Source organism: Hibiscus syriacus, unplaced genomic scaffold (genome assembly GCF_006381635.1).
Source record: "Hibiscus syriacus cultivar Baekdansim isolate YM2019G1 unplaced genomic scaffold, ASM638163v2 tig00110548_pilon, whole genome shotgun sequence".
Taxonomy (NCBI): domain Eukaryota; kingdom Viridiplantae; phylum Streptophyta; class Magnoliopsida; order Malvales; family Malvaceae; genus Hibiscus; species Hibiscus syriacus.
This window is the reverse complement of record NW_024062775.1, coordinates 1,351,813-1,375,060: the sequence shown is the minus strand read 5'-3', so window position 1 is coordinate 1,375,060 and position 23,248 is coordinate 1,351,813. Positions and strand designations below refer to the sequence as shown.

General features: G+C 36.3%; 2 protein-coding genes across 2 annotated transcripts; one reads left to right on the top strand and one right to left on the bottom strand.

Moving 5' to 3' along the window:
• Positions 1 to 133: 133 nt before the first annotated feature.
• On the bottom strand, positions 134 to 19,861 carry LOC120130978 (protein MKS1-like). The gene is made up of 3 exons (XM_039148111.1): positions 19,848 to 19,861; positions 19,085 to 19,218; positions 134 to 863 (listed from the first exon to the last, which is right to left on the bottom strand). The coding sequence occupies exons 1-3, from the start codon at positions 19,859 to 19,861 to the stop codon at positions 283 to 285; spliced, it is 729 nt and encodes a 242-aa protein (XP_039004042.1). The 3' UTR covers positions 134 to 282.
• Positions 19,862 to 20,529: 668 nt separating this feature from the next.
• On the top strand, positions 20,530 to 22,957 carry LOC120130884. Its single transcript, XM_039148035.1, has 6 exons — positions 20,530 to 21,061; positions 21,227 to 21,376; positions 21,467 to 21,565; positions 21,655 to 21,702; positions 21,769 to 22,205; positions 22,283 to 22,957. Exons 1-6 carry the CDS (start codon positions 20,530 to 20,532, stop codon positions 22,928 to 22,930), a joined length of 1,914 nt encoding a protein of 637 aa, XP_039003966.1. The 3' UTR covers positions 22,931 to 22,957.
• Positions 22,958 to 23,248: the final 291 nt, after the last annotated feature.

The following is a 23,248-nucleotide window of genomic DNA, read 5'->3' as shown; positions in this document are numbered from 1 at the left end:
AATCATTCTGTCATCATAAAATAACAAAGAAAAATCAGTCTCCATTATCCAAGAAATTCCCATATTCTACAATTACAATTCCCAAAAATAATAAAGTTGCGCAGACACAAAATCCCTTGACCTAGCCTACAATACTATATGTGGGAAAAAAGGTTAGTACATTGAGACATTATTAACTAAGATTATTACAATTTTGAAGGAAGCCCCTGAATCTGATCTAATCTAATAATAGAATCCCCAAATTTTTAAACCCAAAACTTGATTCGGGTGTTGAAAAAATAGCTAAAAGTTCCAAATTTGAGCAAAAATGTCGGAATTTGGAGAAGGAATTAAAAGCCCCGAGAGCAATGCTGAAGGGCTAGCCATGAACCCACTTCCATGTATCATCGGGCTCCAATAGTGCCAAGGCGACATCATTCTCGCTTCCGAAGCTGGTGTAAAGAAAGTCCCCGTCGACCCCGCCGGCAACGTCTCCGGTGCAGGCGAAAGTATCCCCGTCGGCGGTCGAATCAGACCCTCTTCCATCCTACCATCCCCCATAATCCCCGAGTCCAGTATCTTCTCTCTCGGACCCGGACTCGCCTTTTCCGTCACTGCCAACCTCGCCACAGGGGATAAGTCGCCGGCTCCAGAGTTGCCGAATGAAAGCCCCGTGTAGCGTTGGACGATGGACATGAACTCGGATTCTTTGGCGTGGATGACTTTGGGTGAGACGGCATAGATGATGACAGGCTGACGGCGTTGATCAGCTGCTGCTGCTGCAGCTAGTAGAGGGTCGGAAACTGCGGCGTGCGGTGGTGGGTGAGGCGGTTTTCTGATTTTATGGGAGTCTTTGTTGACTTTGAGTGGAGTTGGTCGCGGACCTTGTGTCGTAACCGGTTTTCGTCCGGACACGAAATATTATATTTGGCAGGGAAATTGATGTGAATAAATAATTTTGAAAATAATTTGTGAGTCGCCATCGGCCTTTTGGATCAGGTAGATCGAATACCTAAAAATTATTTTTTTTAAAAGAGTTTTAAGAAAACATCAATTAAAAAAAATGAACTGATCTGCGTTTTATAACCAAAAATTCGTTCTTTTTAATAATAAAAAGGGATTCGTGGTCGGTTACGTTTAGGGAATGATTAGCACCCCTACAACGCCCAAGATTGGTACATTTTAATTATAAATTGTCTCTATTATTAAAATTTAAAAATTTAAAAATATATTTAATTTATAATACTATTATTTCAAAATTATATAAAAAATATTTATTTATTTAAAAATATTAGAAAAGAACTTCTAGGTGCCTTAAGACAGCTCTTTTCTTTGATATTGATAAATATTAATTTAAATAATATTGTTTAAAATATCAGAATAGGACATCCAGTTGTATTAAGACTGTCCTTTTCTTCGATATTAAAAATAAATATTTAAAAATTACTATTTATTATATATATATTTATGAATACATAAAAATATTTAAAAATATAAACAAATAAAATAAAAATACCACTAAAACAATATATTTTAAAAACAGTAAAATAAATGAAAACATATAAAATAAATGACTAAATTACAGTAAAATTAAAATTAAAAATCTAATTCATAATTAATCAAAATTATAGGGATTAAACATGCTATTTCTTTATTTTATTTATTTAGTGATTAAAATAAAATTATCTAAAATTCGGATATTAGAATAAAATAAATTAAAAATATAAACTAAGGATTAAAATATTATTTATTAAAATTAAGGGATTAAATCTGTTATTTATCCTAAATATATTATTTTAATATAAAGGACTAAAATAAAAGAAATTAAAATTAAAGATCTTAATTAAAAGTATTATAAAATCGATTTAGTGACTAGAATGTAAAAATTACAAATTCGGAGGACGGCGGACGGGGTTTAACTATTATCTAATTACACGCATAGTCCTTCCCGAAACGACGTCGTTCGGGAAGGCCTATATAAGGTCCAAAACCGGCTGGCCCGAAGGGCCAGCCTTCATTTTATTTTTTTCTTTCTCTCTCAAGCCGAGAGAGCTCTGACCTCTCTCTAGATTCCCTCATCGGAGGGAAGCCGGTCACCGGACGGCAACCGTCTGCTGCCGTGACCGTCATCGCCGGCCACCGCATCCGGTGGCCGGAAAATTTTATTTTTACACCATTAAATAGATCGGGACGTCCTAAGGACGTTTCCGGTGTTCTTTTTCCTTAAAAAGCTCCTAATCGGAGCGAATCTACAAAAGTACCTTCGGTGTTTCGAAGGTTCCGGTGAGATCCGGTGGTCGGGGCTTCCTCGGTAAGTTTCTTTTCTTCCTTTTTCTTTCTTTTCTGTTTCTTTGCTGCTGAGATCGTTGGTAGTATTTTGTATATTTTTTTTCCTCGGTTTTGTCTCTCTGGGATCTGTTCTCTGTCTTCTTCTTTCTTTTTCATTTTTTTTTCAGGTTCGGGTGGTGGCTTTTATAGCCACCACCGGTGTGGCCATCGGACCGGTCCGAAGAGGGGGTTTTGGTGAGTCACCGGACTACCAGTGGTGACTCACCCCTTAGCCATGGCGTGTGGAGGGCAGCTGGGTCTTCTGGAGCCTTCGGTTGGGACGTGGCAGCGGCGGAGGCGGCGAGAGCAGCAGCGGCGGCCGCGTGGCCCTAGGGTATCATACCCTAGGGTTTCCATCTGGAGCCATCTGGACCGTTGGATCTTGCCAGATCCAACGGTCAATCTGAGGCGGCTGGCTAGATTAGGGTTAGGAAACCCTAACTGAAACCCAAATGTTTAGGGTTTCTGGTTGGTCTGGACCGGTTCTGGTTTGTTTGTAACTGGGCCGGTCCAGTTGTAATTGGGCCTGTAATTAATTATTTATATATGTATTTAATATATATTTAATAATAATAATAATAATGATAATAATAATGATAATAATAATGATGATAATAATAATAATAATAATAATAATAATATGGGTAAAAAATTAGTATCTTCAGCTGCCCCTCTTTGCTCATTCTTGTGTTAACAAGAATAGGGCAAAGATGAAAAGATAATAAAATTTTTTATCCATTTGGCTTCACTTGATCATAATGGAGATATTGAATAAATTCTTCTCTCTCTCCAGATGAGTTCTTCTCATTATGAACTTTCTGCTGGGGATGATGATGACCTCCTTTTTTCTGTGATAGAGTCATTCAAAAGGTTGAATAAGCTTTTGATGAGTTCTTCTCATTATGAACTTTCTCTAGAAAGGCTGATGCTAATCTATCTCCTTCTGTGATAGAATTATTGAACAAGTTCTTCTTATTATAAACTTCTTCTTTCTTCTTCAGATGACGAGTTCTTCTCATTATGAACTCTACTTGGCAATGTTGATCCATCAAATGATGAATTCAAGCAAAAGATTGAACAAGTTCTTCTCATTATGAACTTCTTCTTCCTTCTTCAGATGAGTTCTTCTCATTATGAACCTTCTCTGGAAAAGCTAATCCATCAATTTGATGAATTCAGGTAAAAGGTTGAACAAATTCTTCTCATTATGAACTTCTTCTTCCTTCTTCAGATGACGAGTTCTTCTCATTATGAACTTTCTCTGGAAATGATGATCCATCAAATGATGGATTCAGGTAAAAGGTTGAACAAATTCTTCTCATTATGAACTTCTTCTTCCTTCTTCAGATGAGTTCTTCTCATTATGAACTTTACCTGGCAATGTTGATCCATCAAATGATGAATTCAAACAAAAAGTTGAACAAGTTCTTCTCATTATGAACTTCTTCTGGCAATGTTGATCCATCAAATGATGAATTCAAGCGAAAAGTTGAACAAGTTCTTCTCATTATGAACTTCTTCTTCCTTCTTCAGATGACGAGTTCTTCTCATTATGAACTCTATCTGGAAAAGCTGATCCATCAAGTGATGGATTTGAATCTTTGCTAAAATCTTTGAAATTCCTGTTAAAAATTCAACATAGATGAAAATGAATGAAAATGCACCTATTTTTGTAAACACCTAAAATATGATGCATGAATGTTGAGTTATTTGATTTCAGATTGGTGAATTGAGTATTTCTTCAATTGTAAAACCCAATAGATTTTTCTTCTTCAAATGAGAGAATCTATCATCTTTGACAAATGTAGATATAATGTCACAAAATCTCTTGAGAATAAAACTCAATAGTATAGGCTCTTGAAAAGCTTGCATTCAGGCAACATGTTGATTCTGATAACAACTCATCTGATTATGAAATGACCTTTCAAGATGATTTCACAGATATTGATAGTTCTTTTAATACCGAAAAATCTTGAATTCTAATTCTGATGAGGAGAATAAACTGTTATACTTGACAAAAATGGGATTCTCAGAGGCTGAAACTTCAAATAGCCCTGAATAAATGTGGTCCAGATTCATCAATTGCAAAATTGATAGATTTTATATGTGCTGCTTAAATGACTAAGGCTGCTGATGCACTTTTTCTGGTAAAAGATAGGAAGTCATTATGCAATGATCCCAATTACAAGCAAAGGCGAAACTTGGGCTATGATTTTTGAAAAGGAAGAAGCAGAGGAAACTTGAAAAGAAGCTTCTTAATGAAGACGATCATGCAGTTCATCTTTCAATTCCAATGATTGGTTCTGTAGTTCCTACCAAACCAGATCAGATAACTCAAAGAACACTTCCAGAAGATGCTATTGAGTTTCCTTATTTCTACTATGAGCAAATTCATCTTCCAAATTCAATGATTGGTTCTGTCTAACCAGATCAGATAACTCAAAGAACACTTCCAGAAGATGCTATGAGCACATTCATCTTCTAAATTCAATGATTGGTTCTGTCTAACCAGATCAGATAACTCAAAGAACACTTCCAGAAGATGCTATGAGCACATTCATCTTCTAAATTTAATGATTGGTTCTGTCTAACCAGATCAGATAACTATGAGCACATTTATCTTCTAAATTCAATGATTGGTTCTGTCTAACCAGATCAGATAACTCAAAGAACATTTCCAGAAGATGTTATTGGCAAATTCATCTTTCAGTTAATGTTTGGACTAGGATATCATAATGCTTATTTGATGTAGAGCCAGAATTTGTAGATTCGAAGCATTTCCATGCTACTACACTGAAAAGGGCTATATTCATAATTCTGCCAATTAAGAACAGAGTTTCTCTTATTCTGCTTCCTCCATGTGCTGATGCTTTTCCATTGACAAAGAAATGATGGCCTTCTTGGAATCCAAGAACAAAGTTGAATTGTTTATAAACATGTACAGGAAGTGCCAAATTGACAGAAAGGATCTGTAAGGTTCTTGAAGCTTATGACAATGAGCCACCTTCGAGTATCCAGAAGTGTGTTCTTGATGAGTGCTGAAAATGGAATCTAGTATGGGTAGGAAGGAATAAAGTTGCTCCACTTGAACCTGATGAGGTGGAAATACTTCTAGGTTTCCTTAAAAACCATACACAAGGATCTGTATAGAGATATGTTTCCCATTGATATCAATGTCTTGTTTCTTTTTGCTGGAATCAGTGCTGCAAAGATCGCCTTCTACTGTCTTAGTATATCTTTGAAAACAGATGTGCAAGAACTGAATGGTGATCGGTTGGAGCAATTGATGAGTAGATTTGGCGGATTCGACCTTGTTGTCGGTAACATCCCGTGTAACAATCTTAATGTTCATGGCTTTAAGATGGTGATGATTTGCTTACTTTATATTCCATGTATGTAAAAGTATTAACATAAAGTAATATTCAGAAATCTTTAAATTATTTCAAAATTATGTTAATTTAATAGAAAAGAATAAATTGAATTTTCAAAAATAAATTGAATCTCAAATAAATTGAACTTGAAATAGATAGAATTGTATTCAAAGTCATGACAAGCATAAGAATAATAAAAATTCAAATGACTCAACAAATTATTAGCATAAGTATTTCTAAATTAATCAAATTGACACAATTTAGAGTAATGATGTAAGCTTTTGTCTGGAAGATCTCAAACGTTGTCAAAATGCTTGTAGATGTGAAGTTTCTCCCAAACTGTCAAAATCTTAAGAGAGTTCAATTGTCAGATGCATAATATCAACCTGCATTTGAGCCGCCTTTTCCGGTTTTCAACTCAAATCCTTCCTTTGGTTACAAGATGCCCTTTGCGGGTTTTCACCTTGACCCCCTTTTTTTTTTTTTTTTTCTTCTTTTTTTTTCTTTTCTTTTTTCTTCAAGCATAATATTTCTTGACAGAATCTGAGTTTATTGGATTTCTCAGTATTTTTCCATCCATTTCTGCCAAGATCAATGCTCCTCCGGAAAAGGCCTTTTTTACAACGTATGGCCCTTCCCAATTAGGCATCCATTTCCCACGGAAATCTTTATGTATAGGCAAGATCTTTTTTAGTACTAGACCACCCTCTTGGAATTCTCTTGGATGTACTTTTTTGTCATGAGACTTCATCATCCGTTTTTGATACATCTGTCCATGGCAAATAGCTTTCAATTTTTTCTCTTCAATAAGGTTCAATTGATCAAATCTAGCTTGGATCCATTCAGATTCATCCAATTTTATTTCTCTCAATATTCGAAGCGATGGAATCTCAACTTCAATTGGTAAGACTGCTTCCATCCCGTAGACTAAAGAAAAAGGCGTTGCCCCAGTAGATGTTCGAACAGTAGTTCGGTATGCATATAGAGCAAAAGATAACTTCTCGTGCCAATCTTTGTAAGTTTCAGTAGTCTTTGTAATGATTCTCTTGATGTTCTTATTTGCTGCTTCAACTGCCCCATTCATCTTTGGACGATATGCCACTGAGTTTGCATGTTTGATCTTAAACTGTGCACAAAGTTCGGTCATCATTTTGTTGTTTAGGTTCAGAGCATTATCTGTAATGATCCTTTCTGGTAGGCCATACCGGTAAACTATCTCTTTCTTTATGAATTTGCATACTGTAGATCTCTTAATATTGGTATATGAAGCAGCTTCAACCCATTTGGTAAAATAATCAATTGCCACAAGGATGAAGCAATGTCCATTCGATGCTTTTGGTGTGATTGCTCCAATGACATCTATTCCCCACATAGAAAATGGCCAAGGTGCTGTCATTACATGTAAAGGAGATGGGGGTACATGAATCTTTTCTGCATATATCTGGCATTTATGACATTTCCTTGCATAATCAATGCAATCTGTGTACATAGTAGCCCAATAGTATCCATATCTCATTATTTTTCTGGCCATGGAAAGACCATTTGCATGTGTTCCACATATTCCACTGTGTACTTCTTTAATGATGCTTCGAGCTTCGCTGGTATTTAAACATCTCAATAGCATTTGATCATTGCTTATTCTATACATAATCTCTCCATCAAGAAAATATCCAGCAGTCATTCTTCTCAAGGTTCTTTTATCAATTTCCGATGCATTTGGTGGATAACTTTGATTTTTGATATATTGCAGGATATCATGATACCATGGTTTACCATCTACCTCTTCTTCCACACTATAACAATGTGCAGGAATTTCATAAACTTGCATTTTGATTGGCATCATATCAACTTTCTTAGTTGCCTGAAACATAGCAGCTAATGTAGCTAAAGCATCTGCCATTTGATTTTTTTCTCGAGGGAGATAATTGAAGGTAACTTTCTCAAATTCTTTCACTAATTCGATGGTAAAATTTCGGTATTCCAACAATTTGGGATCTTTTGTTTCCCATTCTCCTCGCAATTGATACACCACCAAAGATGAATCTCCATATATCTTGAGACATTTGATTTTTCTTTCTATAGCTGCTTTCAATCCCATGACACAAGCTTCATATTCCGTCATGTTATTAGTGCAAAAGAACTCCAGTCTACTTGTAAAGGGATAATAAACATTTTCTGGAGAAATTAACACTGCCCCAATTCCTCGTCCCAAAGCATTAGATGCTCCGTCAAAGTAAAGCTTCCAAGTTGATAATTCATCATTTGTTCTGACTTCTTCATTCATGGATATGCACAACAAATCTTCATCGGGAAAATTGAAGTTCAAAGGCTGATAATCATTTGATACACGACTGGCCAGAAAATCAACTATTACACTTCCTTTTATCGCTTTTTGGTTGACATATACAATATCAAACTCAGATAATAACATCTGCCATCTAGCCATTCTGCCTATCAAAGCTGGTGATTCCATTAAGAATTTCAAAGGATCAAGTTTCGATATCAACCAAGTAGTATGGTATAACATATATTGTCTGAGTCTTCGAGTAGTCCACACCAAAGCACAACATAATTTTTGTATTGGTGGATATCGAATTTCACAATCAGTAAATTTCTTGCTCAGATAATAAATAGCTTTTTCTTTTCTTCCAGATTCATCATGCTGTCCTAGTACACATCCCATCGAATTTTCGAAGACCGTCAAATAGAGAATTAATGGTCTATCAGGCATTGGTGATACTAAAATGGGGGCATTGGATAAATATTTCTTAATAATATCCAAAGTTTCTTGACATTCTTCATTCCAAACTTCAGGATTGTTCTTTCGAAGTAACTTGAACACTGGATCACATTTATCAGTTAATTGAGAAATGAACCGAGATATATAATTTAATCTTCCCAAAAAGCCTCGAACTTCTTTTTTTGTATTGGGTGGTGGAAGATCTTGAATTGCTTTTACTTTATCTGGATCAATCTCGATTCCTTTTTTGCTGACCACAAATCCCAAAAGTTTTCCGGAAGTTACCCCAAAAGTGCATTTTGCGGGGTTGAGCTTTAATTGATACTTCCTCAATCTCTGGAAAAGCTTTCTCAAATTTTGAATATGTTCTTCTTCAGTCCTGGACTTGGCAATCATGTCATCTACATATACTTCAATCTCTTTGTGCATCATGTCATGAAACAAAGTTACCATAGCTCTTTGATACGTTGCCCCTGCATTTTTCAATCCAAATGGCATCACTTTATAACAGAATGTGCCCCACATGGTTACAAATGTTGTTTTTTCCATGTCTTCAGGATTCATTTTTATCTGATTATATCCTGAAAATCCATCCATAAATGAAAACCATGCGTGCCCTGCAGTATTGTCCACCAATGTGTCTATGTGGGGTAAGGGAAAGCTATCTTTCGGACTAGCTTTGTTGAGATCTCTGTAATCCACACACATTCGAACTTTTCCATTTTTCTTTGGTACGGGAACAATGTTGGCTACCCATTCTGGGTATTTAGATGCCTGTAGGAAACCTGCATTGATTTGTTTCATCACTTCTTCTTTGATTTGCAACAACATTTCTGGCCTCATTCTTCTGAGCTTTTGTTGGACCGGTTTATATTCTGGATTGATTGGAAGCTTGTGTATCACTATATCTGTGCTTAAACCAGGCATATCTTGATAAGACCAGGCAAAGATATCTTTGAACTCTTGAAGGAGATTTATCAATTTTTGTTTTATCTGGATTGTCAGAGTAGTACCAATTTTCACCTCTTTTATTTCTTCATCTGTTCCCAAATTCACAGTCTCAACCTCTTCTTTGTGGGGTAGAATTTGTTTGTCTTCTTTTTCTACCAATCTTAATAGTTCAGTAGGAACATCACATTCCCATTCATCCTCACACCCATTGATTTCTTCCAGACATATAGGCTGCTCTAAATTTATCACTGGATTAAATTTAGGAATAAACATGCTATTAACACGGTGACACCTGCAAATTTAAGTCGGACATATTTCCGAAAGAATATAGTAAATTTATGAAATAAATAAATGTAAAAATGTAAGAAAATGTAAAGAATGATTGCCATCTGAAAATTTTAAAGAAAATTTCTTATATTTAACATAATTTCTTTTACAAGATAACAAAAAGTTTTCATATTTTTGAGCTAAACATAAAGATTATTTCTGAATATTACTCTGCGTTAATATTAAAAACTATAGGAAGATCTTCAGTGGTCCAATTGTTGAGTATTTCTCCAGGAAAACATGGGCGAATCATATCCAAGTACTTGCCAGTCTTGTTGTCATTCATGATCATGTTGATAAATAATCCATTCATAGCTTCTTCAACTATGTTTTGATCTTTTGTCAACTTTTCTTCTTTAAAGGCTTCAACAAGCTGCTGTTCTACATTAATTATTCCCCCTGATCTGAATATGGTCTTCAACTGTGGGAATGACATGTGTTCCCAAAGGATTTCTCCTCCTTTCAATTTTGCCTTTCTGTCTTCACATCTTCTTTTCATCTCTTTGTTCTTTTGCTGAAAATTGGGCTTAAATCCAAGCCCAAAACGATCTTTCTTCATCTGTATTCTGACAGGAACTGAAATCCCTTGAAGATTCTTTCCTAGACCTTTCCCAGCTTTAGCTCCGATGCCTAAAGTTTGTTGTACCGTCATCTTGGTGCAATCAGACAATTTGGGATATGGAATTTTGCTTCCTTCTGCAATAAAGGTTGCATTTACAAATTCAAGAGCTCGAAAAGAGCATTCAAGAGCATCATCATTGGTGTCGATATATGGAACATCGCTTGTTACAGACGCAATGATTTCTTCTTCAGCTCCGACGCATATTAGTTGTCCATCAACAACAAATTTCAATTTCTGATGTAATGAAGAAGGAACGGCTCCTGCTGAATGAATCCATGGCCTCCCTAATAAAAAATTATATGTAGGGTGGATGTCCATCACCACAAAGTCAATATTGTACACGACTGGTCCAATTAACAACGGTATTTCCATTTTCCCAAGCACTTCTTTTTGAGTACCATCAAATGCTCGCACTACATTCTGATAACTCTTCATGTGTGATTGATCCAGAGGCATTCTTTGAAGTGTGACTAGAGGCATTAAGTTGAGAGCTGACCCATTGTCAATCAATACTCCTGGCAACACATGACCATGACAATGTGTCGTGATGTTCAAAGCTTTTACTGACCCCATTCCACCTTCCGGTATTTCATCATCTGTGAACGTTATATAATTGTCAGCGGCTATATGTCCCACAATTCTGTCAAGTTTATTGAGGGATATATCTTCAGGGATAAATGTTTGATTGAGAATTTTCATCAAAGCATTTCTATGTGCTTCTGAATTCATCAATAAATCAAGAATAGAAATTCTTGCTTGTTGTTTGTGTAGTTGTTCAACCACACTATACTCACTATGTTTCAGGAATTTCAAAAATTCTTGAGCTTGTTTTTCTGTCACAGGTTCTTTGAATGCTGGAGGGGATTCATCATCAAATACCTTCTGAGGTATTGCTATGGCTTTTCCTTTTGCTTTCACTTGTTCTGAAGCATTGGATGTTTCGGGAGAGTAACATCTCCCACTTCTTGTAAAGAAACCTACTTCGCTTACTGCTTCAGACATCGATGTTGTACCCAAACTCTGTATTTTCTCTTCTGTTTTTTCTAGAGGAACAGATCCTCCTACCATTGAAACATTGGTAGTATAATTCCAAGGTACCCTGCGGGTATCTTTGTATGGAAATGGTAGAGGAGTGGTGATAACTACTTTCGGCTTTATTGGTGCAGGAATCACCGTAGATGATTTCACATTTATGATCACAGGATCATTTATTCTTTGACTTGGTTTAGAATCCTCTGATGAGCAAACATCATCTTCTTTTTTCCCTGGTTCTTCTTCAAAGAATTCTATTTCTCTGTTGTTCATCAATTTTTGCACCAAATCTCTAAATTCAAGACATAGTTGAATTTTATGCCCTTTCTCCTGATGATATTCACAATAATTCTTGCCTTCATTCTGCTTTGGCCTGAATTGTTGTGGAATTATACCGGCTAAAGAGAGTTGTTGGAATACCCAAACAAAAGGAGATTTAATTTCAGAAATGTCAGTTTTTTCTTTCTTTCTGTTCTCTTCTTGAATTGCATTCACGTTTTTATCTCCATGATTTGGCAATGGATGATTTGATGCAGATGGTGTATTGAATTCCAACTTTCCAGTGTTGATCAAATTTTGAACCACCCTTTTGAATGCCAAACAGTTTTCAATAGAATGACCCGTAATTCCTTCATGGTAAACACAGTGTGCCTTTGTATCATACCAAGGAGGGAATGGTGGTTGCATGGGAACCAAAGGATATGGCCGTATGACATCTGCTTTTAACAGTGAATCATAGATCTCGGCATATGGTACTGGTAAAGGTGTAAAAGACAACCTTTCATTTTCCTTTCGAGATCCTCTAGAATCTGCTCGATTAGTGTTTGTTTCCTCTTTCTTAACCCTTGGCTGGGTTATTGTAACACTTTTCGATGAATCCTTGCTGTAAGAATTGGCATTGTTGACTTCATTCTCCTTTTTCCGGTACGTAGGTCTTTTGGAACTAGACCCTTCATTTGATTCAATTTTGCCACTTTTCAAGACATTTTCAATTAATTCTCCAGAAATGACCAAATCTGCAAAATTTCTGGTTGCATTCCCCATTAGATGGTTTAAATAAGGAGCCTTCAATGTATGGACAAACATTACTGTGGCCTCTTTTTCTGACAAAGGTGGTTGAACTTGGGCCGCTGTGTCACGCCATCTCTGGGCATACTGTCTGAATGTTTCATTATTCTTTTTCTCCAAATTTTGGAGAGTCCATCTATCAGGAACCATGTCTGTTACGTGGCGATACTGCTCTAAAAATGCTTTAGCCAAATCTTTCCAGGATCTAATGTTAGCTTTGGTCAATTGAGTATACCATTTTAAAGCCGGTCCTGTCAAACTATCCTGAAAACAGTGAATTAACAATTTCTCGTCCTTCACATATCCTGCCATTCTTCGACAAAACATAGTAATGTGGGATGAAGGGCATGTAGTACCGTCATATTTATCAAATTCAGGAGCCTTGAACTTGATGGGGAGGATTAGGTCTGGAACCAAACTCAACTCACTAGCGTCAAACCCATAGAATGATTCAGTTATTTCCACAGATTTCATTCGTTCTTCTAAGCTCTTGATCTGTCTGGTCAGTTCTTCATTTACTTTTTGTTTCTCATTCAGCTCATTCAAATCTGGGATCAAATGCTCAGTATTAAGATCCCCTATTTTCACATCGGATATAAGTGGATTTTTGCTTGAAAATGCAGGATTCACTTGTTGATCTTCATGTGGGTTGGCTTCTTGTAATGCAGATGTACGAGCATTGATTTGTATAGGTGTAGTACCAGAGTGATAAATTGATTCTGGTGGAAAACCTAGAGGATATATGGGTTCTTGGTCGAAAGATACAGGATTTTCATGCATTTTTCCACTGATAGCCTGCCTTTTAAACATGTCCTCTATTTTCTGTATCATGCTGTCTTGTGAATTTGCAATATCGGCTTCAATTTTCTCCAGCTTCATTCTCATTTCTGCTTGTTCTTTATTATGCTGTTCCTCAATACGTTGTAATTTATCTTCCATAATTCTCTTAGTAGCTTGTCTAGTACCGTAGTGATGTTTTATTTCTCTTTTGGCCAGAATAACTGCGATTGAAAAATCTTTTGATATTATTTTTTCCAAATTTTAATTAATGAATTTTATCTTAATAAATAAAATAATAATAATTCATAGCGAAAATTATGAAATGAATGATGAATGTATGCAAAATGTATGTATGCAAAAAAGGTATTGATCCCAAAAAGTTAACTATCATAGAACAACTTTCATCGGCATACAAAAGTTTCTTTATAATAGTTCATAACTACAGATAAGGCGTAGCTTTCCTATTAAGCTCTATAACTTCTTTCATTAACCATGACACCTTCTTTCCGCACTTAGAAACTGGATCAACGTGATACTCAATTATTTTGGCTTCAACAGCTAGTTCCCCAACATATCTAGCAACTTCACTCATTTGTACCATGGCCTCGAACACCATATTACTTCTTTCTTCACTTCTTTCCACATAGAAATTAGTTGACTTTTGCCATTGTTCATTCGTTCCTTCAAGAGTCTGCTCTAATTCAGTGATTCTGACTTGACAATTGTGCAGAATTTTTTCAAGATCTCTAATGCGTCTTCGCAGTGAAGCATTTTTCTCATTACTCTCTTTGAGATCATTAGGCCCTAGACGAACCTTTTCTTGAAACAATGATTCCTCAAGTTGCAAAATGTAAGCATTAAACTCTGAGTTTTTATTTCTAGACTGATCCAGATCTTCTTCAAGTTTTGTTCGTGCTTCTTGCGTTCTTTGATTAAGCTTCTGGATTTGAACATCCTTGTTTCTGTATCTTTGCATCCAATTGCTAGCCACCTCCTGCTCTACCTCAAGTCTGGTGTTGAAATTTTTTCTTTCCAGCTCCCATTTTTCTTTTTCAACATTGGATTCTTCTATCTTTTGGCCTCTGACTTCAAGTTCAGCAATCAACTGGTTCATTTCAGATTCAAATCCCTTGAACATGATATTTTTCTCACATTCAAACTTATTAAAGATGTCATTCTTCATTTCTTCTAAATCTTTGGCTCGATCTCTTTCTTTCATTCATGATCTCGCGGTGTTCAGCCTTGTTTTTTATAATTCGCTCTCTTTTGTCGACCTCAAAATCTTCCATTTTTTGCTTTCCTTTTTCAAGGCTTTTGAGTAGACGGCTATTCTTTCCTTTCAGATCTTCAACTCGTCTTTTCTCGATGTTCAACTCTCTAGTCATCTGTACCATTGATTGGCTTGATCCTGATGCTTTCTGGGATTTATATAACTCCTGGTAATTTTTCTGTAATGCTCTGAATTCATCATCACCTTTTTATTTATCTTTTCTCAACATTGCACATTGTGATGAATGAAAGTCAATGTCCACACCCAACATAGCTTTATCTTGTCTCATTTGCTCTAATTCTTTCGACCAGCCTTCTCTTTCTGTTTCAAACTCAGCTCTCAAGATTTCAATCTCTGACGGAACCACCTTAATGCGATCTTCCATAGATATATCCTCATTTTGATCTGGTAGAGGAATATTTTCGTTTTTCCTGACAGATCTCCATTCTTCATAATCAGGAGTTAGCATTTCTTTTGCTGCTTTAGCTCGGATACAAAAAGTTGTTTTCCAAGCTGTAACGGCTTCCATGATACTTCTTTTATAATTTTTGCTGTGGAACGCGAATTCAGATGACTGTAATCCAGTAGTGACAGGTACAAATTGACGACCTTCATACTGTCTTATGACCAGAAGTGGTGCATATCCAATTCCTCCCCATAATCCGAGTAGCATTATCCAGTTGTAATCTCCACATTTGTAAAAGAATTCCCTTTGTATTTGCCACGGGGCTCGCCAAACAATGTCATTGCTTTGCAGATTTCGAAAGGCATTAATCCACATATCTTTCTTAATTTCTTTCGGCCATTCCTGCTCCAGAAATTCTTTTAATGGTGAGTAATCCGTATTAAAGCGTCGGTATGAAACCTTTTCTGTCCTCCAGAAATGACTACGGATCCAAACATATAACAACTGGGTACACCCTGAGAATCGTCCACCTCCTAGATTTCTACAAGCATTTAACGATCTGAAGGTCTCTGCTAGGATTGCAGAAGCAGGATTAATCTTTTTCGGTAGCTGTTCAAACAAATCTACCACTGCAGCTTCAACATATCCCAATACTTTTGGGAAGATGACCATACCATACATACCCAGAGCAAATAAATCGAATCATACTTTAATATCTGGATGACTCTGAATAAGTTCTTTAATGTTGGTCCAAGCAATGCCTTCGCTTTCGCCTTTTTGTTTTGTACGGGATGCCACCCATTCTTCTCGTACCCCGGCAATCTTTGCTAATTTAACTCGAAAGGGTTGAGTTTTAATTGACTTTGAATAGATTCGATTCTCCAAAGCCCCATCTATATGTAGCAAAGTTGTGTATTCTTCAATAGTAGGGACCAAGTCTTCTTTATTGAGAGTGAAGAAATTGTACCCTGGATTCCAGAATTGAATTAGGGCTCTGAGTAATTCATCATCAACTTCAACATAGAGCAAATATGGGATGTCTCCGTAAGTCTGATAAAACTGCAATTTTTTGTTTGAATCCCAACTTTCCCAAATGCTTCGCAAATCTTGCATATCATTTCTTTTTAGTGAAACTGGAGCATAATTGGCCAAGTCAGATACATAATCATCATGCAGACTGTCTCCTTCTTGTCTTTGTAAGTCCTCAGCCCACTGTCTTACTTCTGAGTTTAGAATTACTTGATTTGAACACTTTTTATCCATAGATGAAGGCTTTCCAATGAGACAATTAACACAAGGATCAATGCCTTTTATCCTGTATGATGCTATGCAAACAGAAAAATAAAGAACACACAAAAAGAAAATAAATTAGTTTACATAATAAAAAAATTCAATAATAACATTTACATAAATATTTTTTTATTTAGACATGCTTTAAATAATTTAAATATACATGTAATTTAATTAGTAAAATAAATAAACTAGAAAGTTAGAATTCATTTCTCCTGTGTGTACACCTATTTTAGACAAAATTTTGGCATGACTTCAGATCGGAAGGGTTTCTAGGGTTTTTTATATGCAAGGTTTCAGATCTAAGAATAAAGGTACCCGAATTGTCCTTGTTAGTGCCCCCTTGGGTTACTAACCCTCAACCCTAGTCCATCACAGACTAAAATGGATCGAGTTCAATTCGAGGGGATACATTTCTCTATGCCTGACACGGAGAATAAATTCTCACGAAGACATAGAGCATATGAACCCCGAAAGTTACTTGCTAGGTCTGACACGGAGAATAAATTCTCACGAAGACGTCGCTTTCACTCCCACTTAAAAGGGACAACTCAATTATAGAGCTTTATATTATGCAATGCAAGTGTTGTGTGTGAGGAGAAATGTTCAAACCTCTGACAAAATAAATAATGAAATAAAATAATTGCAAATAAAATAAAACATATAAATATTATGAAAATATAAAAATTTTGAAAAGAAAAAATTAAAAATTAAATATATAAATTTTTAATTTTTAATTAATAGAGACAATTTATAATTGATTTTTAAAAGTTTGACCAGTCCCTAGTGGAGTCGCCAAGCTGTCGTAACCGGTTTTCGTCCGGGCATGAAATATTATACTTGGCAGGGAAATTGATGTGAATAAATAATTTTGAAAATAATTTGTGAGTCGCCATCGGCCTTTTGGATCAGGTAGGTCGAATACCTAAAAATTATTTTCTTTAAAAGAGTTTTAAGAAAACATCAATTAAAAAAAATGAACTGATCTGCGTTTTATAACCAAAAATTCGTTCTTTTTAATAATAAAAAGGGATTCGTGGTCGGTTACGTTTAGGGAAGGATTAACACCCCTACAACGCCCAAGATTGGTACTTTTTAATTATAAATTGTCTCTATTATTAAAATTTAAAAATTCAAAAATATATTTAATGTATAATACTATTATTTCAAAATTATATAAAAAATATTTATTTATTTAAAAATATTAGAAAAGAACTTCTAGGTGCCTTAAGACAGCTCTTTTCTTTGATATTGATAAATATTAATTTAAATAATATTGTTTAAAATATCAGAATAGGACATCCAGTTGTATTAAGACTGTCCTTTTCTTCGATATTAAAAATAAATATTTAAAAATTACTATTTATTATATATATATTTATGAATACATAAAAATATTTAAAAATATAAACAAATAAAATAAAAATACCACTAAAACAATATATTTTAAAAACAGTAAAATAAATGACTAAAATACAGTAAAAATAAAATTAAAAATCTAATTCATAATTAATCAAAATTATAGGGATTAAACATGCTATTTCTTTATTTTATTTATTTAGTGATTAAAATAAAATTATCTAAAATTCGGATATTAGAATAAAATAAATTAAAAATATAAACTAAGGATTAAAATATTATTTATTAAAATTAAGGGATTAAATCTGTTATTTATCCTAAATATATTATTTTAATATAAAGGACTAAAATAAAAGAAATTAAAATTAAAGATCTTAATTAAAAGTATTATAAAATCGATTTAGTGACTAGAATGTAAAAATTACAAATTCGGAGGACGGCGGACGGGGTTTAACTATTATCTAATTACACGCATAGTCCTTCCCGAAACGACGTCGTTCGGGAAGGCCTATATAAGGTCCAAAACCGGCTGGCCCGAAGGGCCAGCCTTCATTTTATTTTTTTCTTTCTCTCTCAAGCCGAGAGAGCTCTGACCTCTCTCTAGATTCCCTCATCGGAGGGAAGCCGGTCACCGGACGGCAACCGTCTGCTGCCGTGACCGTCATCGCCGGCCACCGCATCCGGTGGCCGGAAAATTTTATTTTTACACCATTAAATAGATCGGGACGTCCTAAGGACGTTTCCGGTGTTCTTTTTCCTTAAAAAGCTCCTAATCGGAGCGAATCTACAAAAGTACCTTCGGTGTTTCGAAGGTTCCGGTGAGATCCGGTGGTCGGGGCTTCCTCGGTAAGTTTCTTTTCTTCCTTTTTCTTTCTTTTCTGTTTCTTTGCTGCTGAGATCGTTGGTAGTATTTTGTATATTTTTTTTCCTCGGTTTTGTCTCTCTGGGATCTGTTCTCTGTCTTCTTCTTTCTTTTTCTTTTTTTTTTTTCAGGTTCGGGTGGTGGCTTTTATAGCCACCACCGGTGTGGCCATCGGACCGGTCCGAAGAGGGGGTTTTGGTGAGTCACCGGACTACCAGTGGTGACTCACCCCTTAGCCATGGCGTGTGGAGGGCAGCTGGGTCTTCTGGAGCCTTCGGTTGGGACGTGGCAGCGGCGGAGGCGGCGAGAGCAGCAGCGGCGGCCGCGTGGCCCTAGGGTATCATACCCTAGGGTTTCCATCTGGAGCCATCTAGACCGTTGGATCTTGCCAGATCCAACGGTCAATCTGAGGCGGCTGGCTAGATTAGGGTTAGGAAACCCTAACTGAAACCCCAAATGTTTAGGGTTTCTGGTTGGTCTGGACCGGTTCTGGTTTGTTTGTAACTGGGCCGGTCCAGTTGTAATTGGTCCTGTAATTAATTATTTATATATGTATTTAATATATATTTAATAATAATAATAATGATAATAATAATAATAATGATAATAATAATGATAATAATAATAATAATAATAATAATAATAATAATAATAATAATAATAATAATAATAATATGGGTAAAAAATTAGTATCTTCACCTTGGATTTGTAAAGGACGCTCCCGCCGGCGGGGAACTGAGAATCCATGGGTGATGATGAGCGGCGAAGAAAGGGTGGATTTTTTCGCGGGGGAAGGAGAAGGGAAAGAGAGGACCAAAATTGTTGGTAGAACACTTTGGGGCAGACATTATTTGACTTTGGAAAACACGAAGATTAAGACTAGTCAATGCCATTAGTATCTTCCAAATATAGCATCAATGTATTTTACCACAAGACTAGAAACTTGATTTCATGAATACATTATACATATGCATAACGCAACAGTTTATGATACATGTTTTCTAGGACGACCTATATTCAAATTATTGAAGAATTCAATAGACTCATCAAAACTTTGGGTAAACTCTAATTATAGGACATTATTTTGTTGAGTTCTCTATCATTGAAAGTTACAGGATTATCATTTAATTATTTCATATGTTTCAAATTCGTCATTTTCATTTAAAAAATCAATTATAATTTGAGATGGATGTTAATATATTAACTGACATATGATAAAATCTAATCCAAACTCCGTTTGAGCTATATCGGGTTAGTGCTTAAAAGAAACGATGGTGTTAGTAGACATAATTAAATTATGATTGTTATCATATCACAGCCAACAAAATAATGTCCAGTTCATATGACTGCTAATTTTTTAACAAAATGAAGAATTTCAAAAACATATGAATAGTCAGACAGTCATTTTATAACTTTTAATAATCGGGTGACTCAACAATATAACACTCTATAATCGAGGGACCTGAAACCCTTCATGCTGTATCATAATGTCCGTTTGGAAGAGATTTATTTTGTATTTAGTTTTGTGAAAGAGTTGAAACAAGAAATCAAACAATATCTTCTTTTCTCTTCTTTTTTTTTTCCTTTTTCTCCCTTTTGCATTCTTTCTTCTCTCTTCTTCTTTAAACTTGTACTCCAAGTTCTCTTCAATATCCTATTACTTATTCTTTGTTTATACTTGTAAGGCACAAAAGCAATTTCATCAACTAGAATGTTAGCATTTTGTAGAGTAAAGTAGAAGAAGCTACTGCTTGTGGGGATTAAACACAGTTGTAACACTACTCCAAGGGACATACATATATAAACATATACGTCCACAATGTGTAAAACTTTTTAATTTTATAATTTATTAGGATCGTTGGATGAGGGAAAATAAACGACTGAGATTATCTCCTTGTTTCTTTATATATTCTTTTGGGTTGTCCGATATCTGAGTGCATTCAGTTCATGCTTTCAGAGCAAAAGGCCTGGAAAATATAGCCTGTAAGTGATCATATAATGAAATCGTATGTTGTATGCATTTTTCTTTACGGATGATCATATGGAGATTTAGTTTTGCTTTGGGTTTTCATTACATTGTTCTTACATAATATTAAGAATTTTTCAATTTTTTTTTCAAAAATAGGCTGTTTATCCATAAGAAAATGAGGCCACTGGAAGCTACACATGGTGATTTGGCCCCTCCTTACAGGAGGTCAACCAGCAATACCACTGAACATCTTCCATTGTACAAAGCAGTGGATAGTGGTGATTTGGAAGCCACCAAGAAGTTCCTGGATCAGTATCCCAATGCATTGTACGGTAGCCTTTCCACGGACGGAGACACTGCTCTTCACATCGCGGTCCTAGCCGGTCACATAGACATAGTCGAGGAGTTGGTGGGGCGCATGTCGGCAGAAGATGTAGCGGTTAAACAGAGACTCGGTTCGACGGCCCTTAATTTCGCCGCCATCGGAGGAGTCACGGAGATTGCCGAGTTATTGGTGGAAAAGAATAGAGACTTGCTTAAGATTTCGAATGATTATGATCAGATCCCTCTTGTTGTTGCTGCTCTCTATGGACATAGAGATTTAGTGCAATATCTTTACTTGGAGACTCCCATAGAAGAGCTTGATCCCAGAAATACAAACCATGGAGCTATTTTTCTTACCGCTTGCATTATGGATGAATTTTATGGTACGCAAAAAACGAAAGGATTGTTTTCTTTTTTCATCATCTCCTTTGATTACTTGTGATACAAGTAAGAGGGTCGGAGGTGTGAGACAGGTCATCCGGGTGAACATCCCTAGCCTCCGACCCTTTGTTCGAAAACAACGTTTCATTAGTTGTTCCTTTGTTTAGATATTGCTTTGGATCTACTCCAGCACTACCCTCAACTGGCAATTGCCGAAGACACCGATAAAGACACAGCTCTGCAAGTATTGGCTCAAAAACCATCTGCATTCCCAAGTGGAACTCTGCTTTCATTTTGGAAGCGCTGGACTTATAAATGTTGGTACTCGGTAACTCGTCGTCGGTTCAAACGATACGGAAAATTTTCGATACATAGTCGTTGCATTGATTGAATTATCTTGATCTCAGGTATTCATTTAAATCCGGAAAAGATGTCTCTCATCGTTTCGGGAGACATCGAAAGGCCTCACGAGGGTGCACCCCATCGAAGGAGCTTCACTAAACGAGGTACATTATCATGTAAAAGCATTATTGTTTTAGATCCACAACATGAACAAGTTTGTTCATGTGTTGAAAATCTAGTTTCATTTTTGCAGTTCTTCACCAACTAGCAAAAATTTTCTGGAAAGGCTTAAAACTATCTGGTAAGAAACAAGCAACTTTGCCTTTCGTATTCGATTTAGCCTGACTAATCTAGTTCTCGCCATCAGTACCGGGCTTTACGAGAATATACGAGTTAAAGCTGACACATCTTCAAGCCAAAGAGCTTCTAACGTGCATCTGCCGAGAGGTATCGAATTTGGAAGACGAGATAAAACTGGAAGCTCTGGTGAAAAAATCATTATTCCAGGCCGTCAAACAAGGGATTGTGGAGTTCGTCACAGAGATTATGAAGCATTATCCCGAAGTGGTATGGTTCTACGACGACAAAGACCGGAACATATTCTTCATTGCGGCGGCCGAACGCCAAGAAAAGATTTTCAGCCTTATATATAAAATGGGTGCCAAACAACACTCCCTGGCTACTCACTGGGATAAGGACTATAACAACATGTTACATCAGGCAGCGTTCTTAGCCCCTTCGTCTCAGCTCGATCGAGTTTCGGGTGCGGCTCTGCAGATGCAAAGGGAGCTTCAATGGTTCAAGGTGACCGATTCAGCAAACATGTTACATGTATACACTAGATTTTCTTATATGTTTTCATAGGATTGATCTAAATGCAGGAAGTGGAGAGAGTTGTGCAACCCAAGTACAAGGAGATGATCAACAACCATTTCAAAACACCACGAGCATTGTTCTCGGACCATCATAAGAAACTAGTGGAACAAGGGGAGCAATGGACAAAGGACACAGCCGAGTCATGCACCGTGGTCACCGCTCTCATCGTTACGATTATGTTCTCGGCCGTGTTTACCGCCCCTGGCGGATACGATAACTCCGGCGTACCGATCTACTTGAACCGAAACTCCTTCTTGGTTTTCATAATATCCGACGCGTTATCGCTTTTCAGCTCCACGACGTCGTTGCTGATGTTCCTGGGAATACTGACGTCTCGATATAGGGAAGAGGATTTCCTGAAGACGGTGCCGACGAAACTGATGGTCGGACTTTCTTTGCTTTTCTTCTCGCTGGCGACCATGATGATAAGCTTTGGGGTGGCGTTGTACATTGTTCTGCGGGAGAGAATAGCGTGGGTTTCGTTTCCGATCATCTTGCTGGCTAGTATGCCGATTACTCTGTTCGCATTTCTGCAGTTTCCTTTGCTTGTGGAGATTTTCATTTCAACTTACGGACCAGGAATCTTTGACAAGCCCAAGAAGAAATTGTGTCGGTCGGCTTCCTCCCGATCTTCGACGCGTTGCTTTCGTTAGCTGAGGATTGCTGCCATCCAACATGATTGTGGGCATTAATATTTATGTATTACTACGAAATTTCTCCCTTTCTTTAAACATAATAAGAATAATTTAGTAAAAGAAAAATATTAGAACTCAAGTGTCCACCCTAAAGCATATGTAGATCCGCTGTCCTAGATCTAGTAGCTATGAACATGTATACTAATAATATCTCGAACGTAAGATTCGAAAATCCAATAAAATATATAAATAATGGCGAACCCCAAAAGAAAAAGAAGGAAAATAGGAGTCGTGGAAGGAACCAAACCCCTCCCAGCCTCCCTCCCAGCTTTTGAC